We start from the raw sequence: 17054 nt of genomic DNA on the forward strand, positions 1-17054 counted from the left end.
ATCAGATAACCGACGGCTGAGCCATTATAAAAAGGAAAACGACATAAAACAAAGAACCAGCGCCCCTGACAGGTTAACAAAAATGTGATAATTACCCTGTAGTTATTGATTTATGGGGAAATAATGGACATCCGCTATGTGCTCATTATTATTAATGAAATTAGGGTAATTCGACTGTAAATGGGGAAAACATTTCTGATAAACGAGAACTCTTACTTCGGACAGCAGAGCAATTCACTGAAATTGCAGTAGCACACCATCTCACATCCCTGCCCCTCCCAGAAGTGGTCCTGGAGGTTCCCGCTCATGGGCCTGAGGTCGTCCACCCCCTCCGGAATGTTGTGGCAGTTGCGGTCCTTGAGGATCTTCTTGTAGCAGGAGAGGCGGCCAGCGGGCGTGGCACTGGCCCCAAGCAGCACGCTGAGCAGCACGACGGCAAGTTGGAGTTTCATTTTCACAGACGAGGATTTCGTGTGGGCACTGAAGGAGGAAACAGACCGTGAGACAAGCTAGCACGCCCATGACACTCTATTGAGAACTGGCACGCACTTGAGGAGTTCTTTTGGAATTTGTACTGCCACATAATTATTTTTTACTGAATGTGCCAAAAGTAGATACTTTCCACTCTTTCGTTGCCATTTCTTACTCCCATTAGTAGGAGGATATCGGACACACTCAACTTTGTGTACTTTATATGGTGTTAAGGGTACTCCAATCTGATGGGACAATTACTAAACACTTGATTATGACAGTAGGCAAGCACCCACTCGATTCATTCACATTTTAATTTGTATATTTGCAACTTTGTTACAGGTAGCAGGCAAAATAATAAATGGGTTGAGAAAGCAGAGGAAGGGAATAGTAAGGTTAGAACCCAGCTAATAGGTAAAGAAAAGTCTCTTTCACATCCAACTCAACAAAGCAAAAGAAAGGTTCAGCATTTCAATAGTCTCAAATGTCCGGGCTCTTTCACAGCATTCCTTGGGGGTTTTCACTCACTCAAAGTTTGATATTCTTAAGTGTCCCCTCCAGTTATTTATAAACTGTCCAATAGCCAATGCAAGCTCCTCTGCAGTAAGATCCCTTTTCAGGCACCTTATGCTAACAATGTCAAGGTCTGGGTAACCATGGGAATGAGACTAGTGGTTACCAAGCTTAACCGCCAAGGTCACCTGCTGATCAATGGCTAGTTGGCGCGCTGCCTAGGCGAGATAGACCGCTTCCTGGTCTGACACCTTCGCCTCCAGCTGAAATCCCTTCCCCCTCCTCTGGTTCCCTCTCCCATCTCCTCCATGTCTCTTATCACTCTCTTACTTGTACCTCTTGTTGTTTCACCATGATGCCCTCTCTCCACCTCCACCTGTTCTTTCACTACCTCCTCCTGTTTTTTCACCTCCTCCTTTTGTTGTTTCACCATCTTCTCCTCTTGTTGTCTTCCCGCGTCCTCTTGTTCTCTTACCACTTCCTTTTTGTTTTCTCGTCGCCTCCTGTTTTCTCGCCCCCTCCTGTTCTCGCTACACCTCCTCCTGTTCTCTACATCTCCTCCTCTTCCCTTACTATCTCTCCCTGTTCCCACACCACTTTCTCCTGTTCTTTGACTACCCCTTCCTGATGCCTTTCCTACTCCACTCACTTTGTCTTCACCTCCATCTTCCTTTTTGATCCAAACCTCTTTCTTCTACTCTCCTATTCACCTCCTACTCTCTACCCTGAATCACTTTCTCTTCCACACTCCCAACAGCCTCCTTGCCTCCCCTCCAGCCTCTGCCAAACCAGCCTCTTGTCTGCTCCTATCACAACCAACATGCTCATTATCTGCACCTTTGCACTCTCAAGACTCCCACATCCTTCTGGTCCGCGCTGTGCTGTATATAAGGCTCTGGGCCCACCCCTGGCACTCACCCTCAATTCGCCCTCCATAGTTGAATGTGATCTTGAATGCTCCTCAGGGATTACTGTGTTTGGTTGAACACACTGTTTCCTTGCTGCCTCAGCTGCCCCAACACCTCCAGTCCTGGCTCTGCAGGCTGAGCCTTTGTGGAGGTCTGCTACCATCTTGAATTTACACGAGATGAAGGCAAGAGGGAGGGTTGCTGCTGATGCTGCTGCTCTCCCCTGAAGTCTTAGATAAGTGACAACTGTCGGTATGTTCTTGGGTCCACTGGGACTTCTTTCTGATCTTCCACACAGCTCTGCACACTGTGGAGCTGCAGTCCTGGGTCCACTGAAATTCGGCTGAGCGAATACCAGATGTAACTTGTCATGCCAAGGATATTGGCCTGAGTCTAGGGTTCGGAGATGGGAGATGGGATACCTAGCAAGAGCAGATTTCGGGGAACTAGCCTATCTGTAAGGCTAGTGACTTCGGATTGCAATTTGTGCAAAGTTCCTGTCATGCAGAGATGGAAAGGTGAGGTATAACAGGGGATCCCCACCATGCAGGTGTGTTTCTAGGGGCGGGAAAACTGGGGGATGGGCACAGTTGGGAATGAGCAGCACAGAAGGCTGCCTGCTAATTTCCCTCCTGGGAGTGCAGGAAGACATCAATTTTAAGACTGTTGAGCACTAAAGGCACAAAGGCAGGGGACAACAGCTGCCCATTCCATATCCATCTACCTTCCATAATGCAGCCATTAGCAAGCTGCTCAGAGATCTTTTAAAGCTCCCACATCCCAAATTACCATTTCTTTGTGAAATTGATCCTGCATAAACAGTGTGATATCTTTTGTAGCACGGGTATGCTTTAATGGAGGATTGGCCATTTATGGTGGACTGAAAGGGATTTTCTGTTGTTACTGGCTTTATTGTGGGTGTAGGAGTGGGAGACCAAAGTAAATGGCGAATGCAAGGTGTAATATGAGGAGGGGAGGAATTGGCATTCATTTATGGTCTTTTGGCAGGTGTGAGAAACCTGAGGGCGTCCTCACATTTCCTCCCCTTGGATCCTCTGCTAAGCTATCCAGGTAAGGATCTTCGTTCTTGCGTTCCAATCCTGAGGGTAGAGAAGTAGGGGAGGATCACCTGGGTGGAGGGTTCTTAGGGACTGGAAGGGATATACACCTAGATGAGACGCAACATTCTACCTTTTCCTTCCAGACAAAAACCCATATACCAGAGGTGATTATGGGATATTGTTTCTCATATTCCATTGACCCTGAGAAGGATGCAAGAAATTATCAACCCAGATGGACTGGAAAGAGGAGGAACAGGATTGAGGGTGGGATGCCTTCAAGTGAGATAGGGCGGTGTCCAGTCAACTGGTCGACAACAAACTGGTCGACTGCAATTTGGTCGACACCATTTGGTCGAATGCCAAATGGTCGAATTTTTTTTTTTTTATATATATATATGTGTTTTGTGGGTTTTCGTGTGGGGGAAAAAAAAAGAAGAAAAAGGGGGTTGGGGGGGGGGGGGGCCCAAAAAAAACCAAAAAATGGGTAAAAAAAAAAAAAAAAAAAATTCGACCATTTGGCATTCGACCGAATGTTTTCGACCATTTGACTGGTAACCAGATAGGGCATCCCCCATATTGCAATAACAACCCACTTAACCCTCCCCTGACCTTTATAAGTTATTATCGGTCAACTTCCCTTGTTTCCCCTCTTGGGACATTTAACAGTACTGTGATGAGGAAGAGACAGCTGAGAGTAAATAACACCATATACTCTCAAAACTCTAGTACTGAGAAGAGGAAGAAGTAACCAAGAGCAATGAACACCATACACTTCCACCACTTAGGTACGGGGATAAAGAAGATGTCTGCAAAGTATGAAGGTCAGGCATGTCCTCTTACTGAGAGTCGGGCAGAATTGAATAATGGAATACACCTGCAGCCCATTAAGGAACCACAGGTGTATAAAAGACAAGGCTGTGAAGCAGGGAGTGAGAGAGACCTGGGAAATTTGGTCCGAAATCATTATAATACCCAGGAAATCCAGAGGCAGCCGTGGTGGGACCCGAGGACAACACGGGATGCTGGCTGACATCCCCAGACCAAGGGAAGCCCCCTGTGTGCAGAGGGAATCCTCCCCTGCGAAGTGGGAGGAAAAGGAGCTGCGGTGAGGCACGAACCACGAGGACACTGCGCCAGGCCTAGCTGAGGCATTGAAGGTGCCTATGCAAGCAGAGCTCCTGTTCCCATGTGAGCGGGGCTCACGAAAAAAAACTGAAGCAGCCACCAGAAGGAAGGAAGCGAGCAGCAAGTACCGCTGGAGGAAGACGCCTACAACCGTTGAGTGCTGGGGAAGAGACCCAGCGTCCCGGGGAGCTCCGTGTGGGCTGTGAAAGTTGTGCACAGCGCCAAGGGAGTCAAAGCTTCCGATATCAATGGAAATATGAAATTAGATGAATGAATGAAAGAGGAGCAAAAACCTACAAGCTTGCTGATATTGAATACCAAACGGAATGAACGCACAACTGTGCTAATATTGAATAACAAACTGAATAAAAGCAGCAAAACTTGCTAATTTTCAATAACAAATTGAATTAAACTTTCAATTTGCTAATATTGAATAACAAATTGAATGAAAACAGCAAGACTGCTAACATTGAATAACAAGCTGAATGAAAACAGCAAGATTACTAATATTGAATAATGAACTGAATGCAAAAAGCAAACCTCCTAATGTTGAATCATACATTGAAATCAAGTGATAAACTAAATCAATGTAAAGGTTCTGACTGCAGAGTTGAAGTTAAGGCTGATAAACTGTTTCTTTTGGAAATGCCTTTGAAAGACCACTTGTTTGTTGAATACCAAGCTGCCAAAGGAGAACTAAATGTTCCTGGTTGCGTGACCTGGAATGGGTGGATTGCGTGGTCCGACAACTGCGCCAAGACCAGTGAACCCCTATATGCTGACAAGGAAATCTGCTATTGTGTCAAAAGGGAAACCACTATTGATGCTTGTAAGGCTTGCGGAAGAGAACCCAGAGCTGTGAAGATTTGATGGGACTTAGCTTAAAGGCAAAGCTTCAAGATACTTCCTTTTGCGCCATCTTTGATATTTGAACTTGAGGAAGGGAACCCTGAGACTTGCTTCAATCAAACTGTATTGACTTTGGGGGAGGGTATCCTGACATATAGTTCCAGAACTTTTTATAATACCTTAAATCCAAGAGAACGTAACTTGAACACTGTGGGTGAACCTGCTGATATTGAGGGAGGAGAAGCTGAAGAATAATCATGAGATGGAAATAACTCAGAACTTTACTTTTGGAACACTGTTTGACTTTTGGTTTATATCCCTACAGATTGGGCCTCATTCCGAGTTGGGCGCAAAGGGATTACCGGCACCGGTAAGGACACCAGTGCCGGTAATCCCTTTGTGCCCTGTTCCGAGGACCAAACGTACCTTACGGGTCCAGTTAGGGACCAGGGCGCTAAGAACGGCCTTGGCATACGCCGGGCCGTTATTTGCGCCCTTCCCATTCAGCCTTATGGGGGCTCGAATGGGGAATGGTTTGGTAAATGGGGACTTACCGGTCCCTCCAAGGTCTGAATGGACCGGTAAATCCCCATCTCACCAAACCGGAGTCGGTACCGGTATGGGAGGCAGTAATGGCACAAATGGCACCATGACTACCTCCATACTCGGAATGAGGCCCATTGGTTTTGATGTTAGTTGTGAGGGTGAGCATAGGTTTGGACACAGACAGGCATTTAATTTGAACTTTCAGACACAGACTATGCTTAGTTTATGTAAGTAGGGAAATCCCAACTTATCATAGGGCAGGTTAGGCTGTATACCATCCTGACATTTAAGTTAATAAAGGCATTTTTGTTACATTGAATCTGTTGTCTGTGTCTCCTTCCATGATGCTGACCTCACAGTGATCAGGCCCATTCTCTTATTTAAGGGATGTTTTAGGACAATCATATGAGTGACTCCATGTCATCTGAAAACCACTGGGGTTTCTTTGTCAAATCTCATTGTTTTTTGGTATGTTAATCCAGTTGAGACAAAAGATTACAACTCCCATAATGCATTCATCTGTTACACGAAAACCCAGGATTGGAAACAAGTTCTTAAGTGACATGGTGTCATCTTGCCAAACTATTGTCTTTATGGGGAGGCAAAACAGTTTGACTATGCAGGGAAAAAAGCAATATTGTTACCGATCATATTTGTTGAAGCCCTTTACGGTTTAGCAAAGGGTCCAGGGGTTCGTAAAATTGAAGTTGGATGACTCAGGGGATTGGCAGAGGATTATTTCCTTTGTTTGGTTTTGCTTCAGTGTTTCTGGTGATCTATTAAAAGGACTCAGACTTCATGGGTCATGGTACAGATTGGTTATTCAAAATAAAAGAAAAAAGCCTAACTGGTCCTATCGCTATGAGGGAGATACCCTTCCTTCTAAAACAAAAACTAAGAGTGCTTGTTGTTGTCCAAAATAAAGAGTCTTGAGTCCAAATTCCTACTCACTAACTGACTTTTCCACTTTAGAAAACCTAAATAAAAAGAGAAGGAGGCTTCCACAACAGCCTCGATGCCAGTAATATTGGTGATTTTTGCCAGTAAGGCGCCTGACGTAAATCAGGTGCCCCTCCGGCCAACATGCAGTTGGCCGGTGTGATAATGTGCTGGTAAACGTTATTACCAGAACGTTATTACAGCACCGTCCAACTTATAATGAGGCCCAGTGTCAGTCTCAAAGTTCAGTTCAAAAGTCTTTCCATGGTGCACAGTCCTTGTGTGTAGTTTGTTGATTTAAAATAAAATTATAAAACCCCTCTAGACGGTTCGCTCTTTCCCCCTCTCTGGGAAAAGACCAATTTTCTTTCTGTATTTAGTCCTGCTGTTTACCACTGGTTACATTCCTCAAGGATCTCTTCAGTTCTTTACCAGTAGTAAAAATCCTTCTAGAAATACTTTAGATATATTTTCCAGTATTTCACCTTTGTATCATTGGGACTCCCCAGTCCTGTGGCTTTTAGGTAAGATTATTCGTTTTCTATCTAATTATTCTTATACTTAGTTGGCTTCCCCAGTTTTGATATGAAACACATGTGTACCTTCCACTCTCTGGTTCACAGGACGGGTGTCCATAGGTCTAAGTAGCTCTGCCACTCTCGGACGTGTCTGCGTATCAGGGATTCTCCTCCCTCTGTAGAAGTCACACACAATGACTTCCACTCCCAAGGTCTCTCCCCATTCACAGTTCCTATTGGGTGTTTATACATCATCACAATCAAGAAAGGTGTGTCCCTCTTCCTTTACAGTGGCCTTCAGATGAAAGTCAGCATTGCCTGAAGCTGACAGGGTGGAAGGAGGAGTACTGGTCTTTGTTGTTGAAATGTGAGAACAAACCGTTTTTTCAAGACCCATATAGGTGGGCATGGCAGTCCTTTCAGGAGGCCCTCACCAGACTGGGAGTCCATGTCCCTCAGAGAGGAGTCACTCCCGTGGAGGTCCTGCTTACCCAGACCACTAGGGAGGGTCTTGCGGAGCGGGGTCCCCTCGCTTGCCTTACAGGGAGTGTCTCCCCTCTGGGAAAAAGGGACGAATTGTCTAGATTTGTCACACAAAGCAAACAGTTTTCACATGTGTAGTGAAAACCTTTCTTTCTTGCTACTGTAGGGATTGCCATCACATGCCCATGTACATTCACAATTTGCCTATTGTTAAAATTGCATGTCTAAGTTCCCATCATTTGACAGGTTTTGCCAGGATATGTTAACATAAAACCTATTATTGCTTTTGTCGTACTATCATCATTCTCATGTATTCACACAAATGCCATCAGACAACAGCAGCTATCACAATTAACTAGGCATTGCAATATCTTGGCATTGTACTTGCATCATTTACTTATAATTTGATTTCTATAGAGATTCATGTAGATAAACCACAGCTAAGCTCTGTATTAATGTGCATACTTATTACCTACCAATGGTACTGGATTCATCAACCTCAGAATGAATAAGGGTCTAGTCGGAGTCTATAGAGTTTCAAACTTGTCGCATCTCATTTTCCCATTCCAAAAACCAGCACATTTCACAATAGCTATCCATTGCACATGTGACTATTTGCCATAAGTTAACATTATAGGTCCAGCAACTCGCATCATTAGGCACTTATTGCCATCATATGCCTAAATATTCATGCCATTTTCTAGATATTGCAATCCTATACTCATGTACTCACAACGTATACAAGGTGTTCCCATTGATGCTCGTGCACACAGATCATTTGGCAGGTATTGTTATACTTTGTTTAGGTTCTCAGACCATATGGCAACATGACTGCGTCAGCTCATAGTCTACCTGCTTCTTTGGTCTTCGTGTATAGCGCTTTGAAGTTGCTTCAAGGAACCAAACTCTTTGTCACCTAATCCTACTTATTGTATCTGTTAACTGCCTTCTTTTTCACCACCGCCTCTTTCCATATATTCCACATCAATCTTCCATTCTTCGGGTGGAGCATTTGGAACGGTCTCTGAATTGTTGAAAAAATAGATTACTATAGACACTTTAGTGACAACAACATCCAGGAAAGTTTCCTTCATATTCAAGCATGGCGCTCGGCCAATGATCTCTGCCTTAATGACAGAAAGACAGAGCTCCTACTCATTGGGATGACTGCTCCTTGTTTCCCCCCTCTCTGTGGCCATACTCCTTGGGTCCCCTCCCCTCATCCACCTGTGAGGCAAAAAACCTTGGGATCATCTTTGACTCCTCTCTCTCTTTCTCTCCACACATCACAGACCTTGCCAAGAAGTCCAATTTTCAGCTCCACCTTCTCAGGGGCATTGTACCTTTCCTCACCTTCCCCCAGAAGCTCAAGGTCTCTAGAACACTGGTTCTCTCTAGGCTAGACTACTACAATAGCCTCTTCCCCAATCTGCCTCTTTCCTCCCTTTGCCCCCTCCAACTAATCCAGAATAGGACTGCGAGACTTATCCTTAGCCTCAAGCACAGGTACCACATCTCTCCAGCCCTAAAATCTCTCAAATGGCTCACGGGGAGCACAAGGATCAGATTCAAGACCCTCTGCACCGTCCACAAGGCTGTCTGGTGCCTGGGTCCTCTTTACATCCTGCTTTGCCTCCCTAAATATCCCTGGCCAGAGTCCTTCGGTCCACTTGCTCCAACTCTCTGCAGGTCAAATGTTTCTCCAAACAGAGAGTGGGCAGTAGATCTGTTTCCTCGGCTGGCTACTCCCTCTGGAATGGTTCCCTACCCCCTCTGACTTGAGCCGGATGTTCTAAAGTTCCAGGAACTTCTCAAGACTTTCCTTTTCTCCTCTTCCTTCCCTCTCCCCCTCCCGTGCTAACTCTCCCTCTGCCTTTGCGACTAGGGACTGGTCCCTTTAGAGTCATACAACGGCCATACTGTTAGGAAGAATTCTCAAAATGAGAATTCCTCTCTACCTTAGAGACCCCCAGCTCTTTTGCTTAACTTTGGGACTCTGTACTTTTTAATTCTGTTTGTTTTCTGTGTTTATTTCTTTTGATTGTGGAGTTTTAAACAACTCCATAGGCATTATCCTTTTTATTTGTGTCACACAGGACCCTCAGTGCAGTGACACAGGGATGTCTTCTAGACTTCCCAAAGGTTTAAAAACCTCCTCTGGGATAAACTACTGTTTCCCAAAGAATATAAAGTGAAATTGACTTTACTAGTCTTTCTAAATGTATAGACCCAGCACACACCATCTTACAATGGAGTGCTGGAGGGGTTACATAGTATCCCCTGTGTCTAACTACTCATGTAGCAGTCAAATGCTACCCTTTCCTATTGAAAAGGCTGGTGGCAGTGGTTTTACAATGAACTGCCATGATTTTCCCCGACCGTGAACACTGGTAGCTAAAAAACACGGCAGCCATGTTTTTCAAGATGGCGCCTTAAGCCCCTTTGTTTAAACAGGTCACGGTCTTCTTTTTTTGCCATTTCTTTTTGGAAAGGTCCTAGTGTTTGTCTCTGCGTGCCAAACCAGGTTTGGTCCCTTTGTCCGTATGCTATTGGCGGGCTTCAGGACTGAAGACCGCCTCTGGTGTCTGAGTGTCTGGGGTGGGCAGGAAGTGAGGGAGGTGCCCGAAACTCATTGTGCTTAGTATCCTAGGAGACCCAAATGCACTCTGGCGTGACTGGCTGGATGACTGTCCAGCAAGGGCAGCCACCCTGCTGGGTGAGTGACAGCTAGGCTGGAATGAAAGGGAGAGAACTGTTTAAAAGGCGAGTCTCTTTAGACTGGAAAGCAGAGTCGACCACTAGAACGAAAGAACCGAAGACGAGCTGGAAGAGGACGGCTGCTGCAACTCCTGGACGGTTGGTTTGCCCGGTGAAGCCCTGCTGCAGGTCCGAATTGCCAAGTTCATCTTGACAGAGAAGCCCCTTTAAGGATGACTTCTTCCTTTGAGTTGGTAGCACCAATCAACTCGTAAGCCACCTGGATACCATTCTCGAAGCTGGTTACGATTAAACAGGGGGAAGGACACCAGCCTGTGTGCTTGAAGAACAGCTACTCGAACTGAAGTGACTCCATTATGTTTGTGTTTTCCAACGATCCTGTGCAGTGCAGGAGTCCCCCAATGTCCTCCCTCTTGTCCCCATGACTGAGGCTCAGGAACAGTGAGATCTGCAGGAACTGCCAGGAACCAAAGACTTCAGCTGCATTTGTTTCTCCATACTAAGGTACTGTGCCAACCCAATTGAGAGAACGCCACTCTTGCGGTGAAAGTTCGTGAAACGTTCCACACTTGCAGGCTAATCAGCTTGTGACCCAACAAATTATTCTTTTTCGCCTAAACTACTATGAGAACTTTCGCAAAGACTTTACCATTTGATACCAGAACTGCTCTTTCCTATCCAGAACACTAGCCCATTGACTTTGGCATAGGCCTATTGACTTGAATTGAACTCTTCTGGTGAACTGAAACTATTTGCACTGTTTAATAAGTATATGTGATCTATTCTACACACCTTGTGCATTTTTGCTCCCTTCTAAGTAACTGAACTGCCATTTGGCTCCTATTCCAGGGGAGCTCAAACTGTCTAAAAATCTTAATGAAGTGTATTGGTTTATAATATTAAGTTGCCTCCTTCTAGTGACATGTTTTCTAAATGACTGTGTAATAAATTAATAAGTGTTTTACCAAGAAACCTTGAGTATAAGTGTCTATTTGAACCACTGTGATTGAAAGTCCTCTGTGAAGTTACTTGTACTGCTCACATTCCCTCTTGAGTTAAGCCTGGCTGCTCAGCTCGCTACCAAAAACTGTGTGGTACAGACTTATACCAAAAGTTGGTTTGGCTTACACCTGTAGTCCTAATTGCGTGTGGTGGTCCCTGAGGGTACTGCATGCAATTCTGCCTAACACAGACCAGCCCCCACCAGTCCCCCATGCATCCTTTGCCAGCACTTGCCCTCGGGCGCCCTTTCCCAGACTAGCTCAACTTGGCCCGCCCTGCCTACCGCACTCATCCGCCTTTCCCCCCTTTTTTCCCCTATTACTTTCCACCTTGGCCCACCCAGCACTTTCCTGCCCCTTTCCCTGTTCCCTCTACACCCCCTGCACTTATCACCTTCTCAAGCACTTGCACCGTAGGATTGTCACAAGACCAATATAACCGTTTTTGTTGTTCTACTTTCTTTCTTCCCCTGCCCCCCCCCCCCTCCCACCCCACAATCTTGTCTTGTGGCGCCTGTAACACTTGTGTATAGGTGCCATAGAAATGTCCAATAAATAAAATAAAATGTAGACAACAAATAAAAACATGAGGTAGAAAATGAATCCCTGTTCAAAATATTGTTGTACATGATGTCTACTCATTAATTTAAAGTACAAGTTAATAAAACAGTATTTAAATTGCAATGATTTAATGAGTTTGGAGAGGGAGTGCAGTGCAGGGTAGCAGTAGAGGAGCAATGTGGGGAGTGCATATTCTGGTATTTCGCTCTGGACGCATTATTGTCTAGAAAATGCCCTGCCAGCACGCTGCCCCCTGGGCTCTGCAACATGTAGCAGATGGTGGTACCCAGCCCCTGTGGTCACCCAATCTCTAAACCTTAGAGCCAAGCAGGGCACCTCATCAGAGTACTCATATCATATTCCAGGTACTGACATCAAATAACCAGGCATTCACATATTGCCGGTATTGTCATCATGTGACCATGGACTCACATGATATGGCAGATATTGCTATCAAATTCTAGGTACTAGCATCATAAAAGCCCGAGGAGGAGGAAGGTAAGGGGGAGCATAAAACTCCTGTGGTGTTCTCCTGCGCGTGTCACCATCAGAAGATACGTAGAGCAGTCCAAGGCTCCAACCTATCTCCCTCACTAGTCCTGCTATAAAGGCAGTGGGAGGTGGGTCGGTCAAGGGGGAGCACTCCTTTTTGCCTGCATTCGGAAAAGAGCCACTCTGGCCTACTGGCTCTGCGGCAAAGGCAGAGGAACTGTGAAGGCAACTGGGCCATGGAGAACGTAGTTCTGCAGCAGCGGGGAAGGGGACATTGCAGAGGGACGGCAGTGGAAAACTGCTCTTCTCGGTTATTGGGGGATAGGAGGTGGCCAGAAAAAACTGCGATTTATGATGATTCATGTCTCAGCTATCTCCAGGTTGGCTTAAGTTTTAGGGTGTATGAATCAGGTGCACATCTGAGATGCTCAAGAGCAGATCCTGATTTGGAACATTGCAAATCTTTGAGTCAAGGCGCCTGTTCAAGATATTCTCATCAAAAGGCTGGTAAATGTATGTGTGGAAAATTTGACTTAAAATGAAATATTTGGACATTAAGTCTTGGGGGAGCATGGTTGAAAGAAACAATTTCCTACCGGAAGGTGTCTTTGTACTTGCATTGAAATCCCTCTCAGAAACAGCAATATGAGGTCTCCTCCAACACATTCACAACCAGACAACATCTTAAACAAGACAGCTTTTAACATCCAAGCATTGGCAAAGTCAACTGTTTTGACTTTAGCAGTGGTTTATTGCATTTTACATGTATAGGAGTTAATGCAGGAAACGCATGGGCCGTACATGCTCAGTAATCACTTTTAAGGTCCCCAAAATGTCTCCAAGTAAGTGTTTGAAGACCCTGAACATTAGCAATTGACACTGTATACAAGAATTCTGTTCACAGTGGTGTACGGAGTCTTTTCTATTGTGCATTTTGCCTTGATCAATGCTTGTTTTTTATGTATGTCTAAAAATTTACTCAGAGTTGTGCAACTTTACTTTTAAAACGTATGCACACAGAATAACAAAATACTTGTACTCAGCATGTCAAGCAAATAAGCAAAAAAGAAAAGGGTAGGAGTGTTTCCTGTTCCCGGATTAAGGCTGCAAGTAGCAGAATTCAAAATAAGAACAGCCTACAGAACCTACTTCAGATTTTGCAATGATACATTCACAATTAAAGGCAACAAAAACTGTTTAGCATGGGCACCAGTTCAACACGGCCTACGAGAGCCTGGTAGGCCTGGGCCAGAGTCAGTCATATATGTAAGCGTGAGAGCTAGGGTGTGTGCAAGAGTGAGGGTTAGCGTATGAGTAAGAGTGAGATCTAGGGTTTAAGGAAGAGTGCTATGGTGTGATAGAGCGAGAAAGAGAGCGCTAAGGTGCAAGCAAGGTATATAGGGGGAGAGGTGGTACGAGCAAGAGAATTGGGGTGCAAACAAGAGATCGAGGGTTGAAGCAAGAGATCTATGGTTCAAGCAGTAGAGGTAGGGTGTGAGAGTGAGGGAGCCAAGCTGCGAGAGACAGGGTGTATGAAAAGTTGCAAGCGAGGATATGTGCGTGATTCAGAACAAGTGTGTGTGCAAGAGTGCATGGGTGCTGGGTGAGAGTGTGCATGCATGAGGACTCCTGGAAAGGGGAGAATAAGTCCATGTCAGTTGATGACATCCTGCTGATAAGGGTGAGAGAAAGGTAAGGAGGGCACAGGAGAGAGGGGACCGTGGGGAGAGAGGGCTGTGTGTTTGTTTTGGAGTAAGGGGTGCGCGTTTAGGAAAGAGTTTGTGTGGGAGTGAAAGAAAGTGTGTGATAGAGTGTGTGGTAGAGAGCGAGTGTATGTGGTAGAAATCAAGTGTGTGGTGAGAGAGAGACAGAGAGCGCACACATGGGTTATGTTCAATATAAAAGCAAAATTGGCTCCAACTGGAGAAAAATATATTCTTTTGTAAGTGTGGTGGCGTACAATGCTGCTATCTTTGTGTGTTCGCCTAGTTTCCCTTAGTGGCGGCTGGTTAAATATGGAGTGGGAGGCGGGGGGGGAGGGGCAGCTCAGAAGTTCCTCCCACCGAGAAATTATTTAAAACATTGGGTTAAAAACGTGGATTTTCAGCACACTTTCTGTAAAACAAATGGGTAAAAAGCGACAGTTTGTAGGGTAACATATGAAAACAAGCATTGGCAAAGCCAACAGTTTTGGTGTTTGCAGTTGTTTATTGCATTTTACATTTGTAGGTAAGAAGGCAGTTTGGGGACCAAAAACATTAGTATTAGACAAAGTGGAAAGATGCTTTTTCATATGGTGTTGAGAAGTCTTCTTACTTTGCGTATTACTAATGTTGCGAGTTAGAAAACACCAACTTGCAGACATGTTTATGGTGGGGCAGAGGGAGGAGGGGTAGGTTGGGGGTGAGGGAGGTGGGGTAGGGCGGGCAAGATTTGAAAGGGAGGTGGTATAGGGTGCGTGGGGGGAGAATGAGGTGGGGTAGGATGGTTGGGGAGAGGGAGGTGGGGTAGGGCTGGGGTAGGGTGGCTGGGGTGGGGGAGAGGGTGTAGGACGGCTGACGGGGAGACGGAAGTGGGGTAGGATGGCGGAAAGAGGAGTGGGAAAGAAAGGCATGTGGGTGGTCGGAGAGGGAGGTGGTGGCAAAGAGGGAGGTGGGGGAAGGGTGGGTGGGAGTGAGAGGGGCGTGGGGTGAGAGGGAGGTGTGGTCTGGATGGTGGGGGGAGAGGGTGGTGGTGTAGGGTGGGTGTGGTTAGAGGGGGTGGGATAGGGCGGGTGGTGGTAAGAGGGAGGTGGGTGGGGACAGAGGGAGGTGTGGTACGATGAGTAGGGAGAGAGGAGGTGGGGTATGGTGTGGGATATTTTAACCCAGCTAAATGTGCCCAACTGCCTCAATTTACAAATGGGGAAAGAAACAGCCAAAAATGGATGCTCTAACCACTGTGCGTGGAAAAATCTGCAAAAACTACGCATGTGTCACACTCATCAAAGGCTGCACCCCACTGCCACACAGTCAAAGTGGGGGTGCCAACATAATTCTCCCTGCAGGCGAATGCCATTGGGTGCTGTTACATTTAACATGAAGCAGGACCACAGAATTGGGCTAAAAACCGAAAATGCCTTTTAACATGCAGCTTTTGCAACATTCACAGTGCCGTTTTGGTGCTAGATCCATTCATTTTTCAGTGAATCATTGAAAGTAAAAGAAGTATAGATCATCCAGTGTGGCCAGAGAAGCCGGGCCTCATTGACTGACAGCAGCTAAGAAATGTATCGTATGAAAAACCAGCTCAATAACATTTGGTTCCATGTCCACGGGGGGAAAAATGTGGCTAAAAAGGGCAACATGTAACAAATTCAGCTGTGCTGAGAGAACTCCAAGCAAAGGCTGGATACGTACATCCAGATTGCAGACAAATCCCAGCACTCAAGGACAGAATATTGCTGAGTTAAATGAAAGAAAATTGGATGTAAAGGACTCAGTTTAAAGGTGTTTTTCCCTGAAGAAAGTGCACAATCGCCTACTTTAAAAGTATGTTTATGTGGAAAGGCTTAATTCTCTAAATGTCCAAATCCCTCATAAACTGTTTCCATTTTTATATGTTTTAAATGAAAGACCTTAAAGAGAATCTCAAAGTCAAAAACCCAGTTTGGAGTTAACTATTTAATTCTGAGTTGACAGTGCCCAGCCTGAGAAAGCTGACACTTCCAAGTGACAGTCCACTGCTAGCAGGAAGGCTAAATTGATGCTGGATGTTCTTGTATATTGACAACAATGAACTGATTAGACATTCTTCTGGGGCCCAGCCAAGGGCAACGGCTGACTGCATATTGATCCCCACAGGGGAGGGACAGGGAACGTCCTCCCTCTCAAGGGCAGAGGACTCCCCCCCTGATCAAAGGAATGTGACAGCTGTTGCCTGTTGAAAGGAAAGTTACAAAGAAAAAAACAACTGCTAAAAGACATTTGTTGTTGAAAATGCCTATTTGTGATTAAGCTTTGAAAACCTTTAACTTTACCCCATGAAGAAGGACAAATCTAAAAATTGGTAATAGTAAATCTAATTTTATGCTTTTTCTGTGAAGACGTGAGTGAACCCTGTACTACATAAGGGACCAAAGTTACACAAAAAGAATAATTGTGGCAAAACTGTCATGATCTCTGCTTCCAAAGGGTCAGGACTTACCCAACTCCCTTGGAAGCAGACCCATAACCCCGGTTCCGGTTGCCGGCCAGTCCCAATTGGGACCTTTTGGACCCTGTCCTGGCGCCAGTGGCACCAGGCTCATAAATATGCCCAGTCCCAGCGCTGGAAGCGCCGGGCTCATAATGCTTGGGTGGACTTACCTGCAGCAGACCATGCTGCTTACTTACCTGCCAGTTGAGCCCCTGATCCTCTTCTGTTTGGGACTACTTTTCCTGTTGGGTGGGGCAGGAGCCACTCCCTAGATTCAGAACACTGGAACTCTTTTGGAAAGCAGGAACTCTTTTCTTACCTAGGCGAGGCCGTGGAAGGAGACACCTAAGCACTACAGGAGGCTATTTAAACCACACCCGATGGATGAATCTTGCTTTGCGTTATTCTGCATTCTCTGCAGCAGAACGCTCACCGAGTCTTCTGATCCTGTGCCTAAGGGAACAAAGGCTTACCATCCTGGAATCCAGTCTTCAGCAGCCCCTATAAAGACAAAGAAGGAACAGGTTAGCACTACGGTCTTCAGTGGCAGCGCATCTCTTACCTGGTCCAGCGGCTGTCACCAACGCCTCGCGCTGCATTCCGGCATCTGAAAGACAAAGGCTTACCGACTCTTCGCACGCTCCGGAGGTCTTCGCGCTGCATTCCGGCATCTGAAAGACAAAAGCTTACCGG

The 17054-nt window shown here is 45.8% G+C and overlaps 1 protein-coding gene across 1 annotated transcript in view; it reads right to left on the minus strand.

Moving 5' to 3' along the window:
- Positions 1-212: 212 nt before the first annotated feature.
- Positions 213-17054, minus strand: part of SCRG1 (stimulator of chondrogenesis 1) — a 117902-nt gene continuing 101060 nt past the window's right edge. The window contains exon 2 of the mRNA XM_069631421.1: positions 213-480. Coding sequence (XP_069487522.1) covers positions 213-452 — 240 coding nt within the window. The 5' untranslated portion in view covers positions 453-480. The remainder of the gene's footprint in view (positions 481-17054) is intronic.

This window comes from Ambystoma mexicanum, chromosome 6q, assembly GCF_040938575.1.
Source record: "Ambystoma mexicanum isolate Mex_15411 chromosome 6q, UKY_AmexF1_1, whole genome shotgun sequence".
NCBI classification, from domain to species: Eukaryota; Metazoa; Chordata; class Amphibia; order Caudata; family Ambystomatidae; genus Ambystoma; species Ambystoma mexicanum.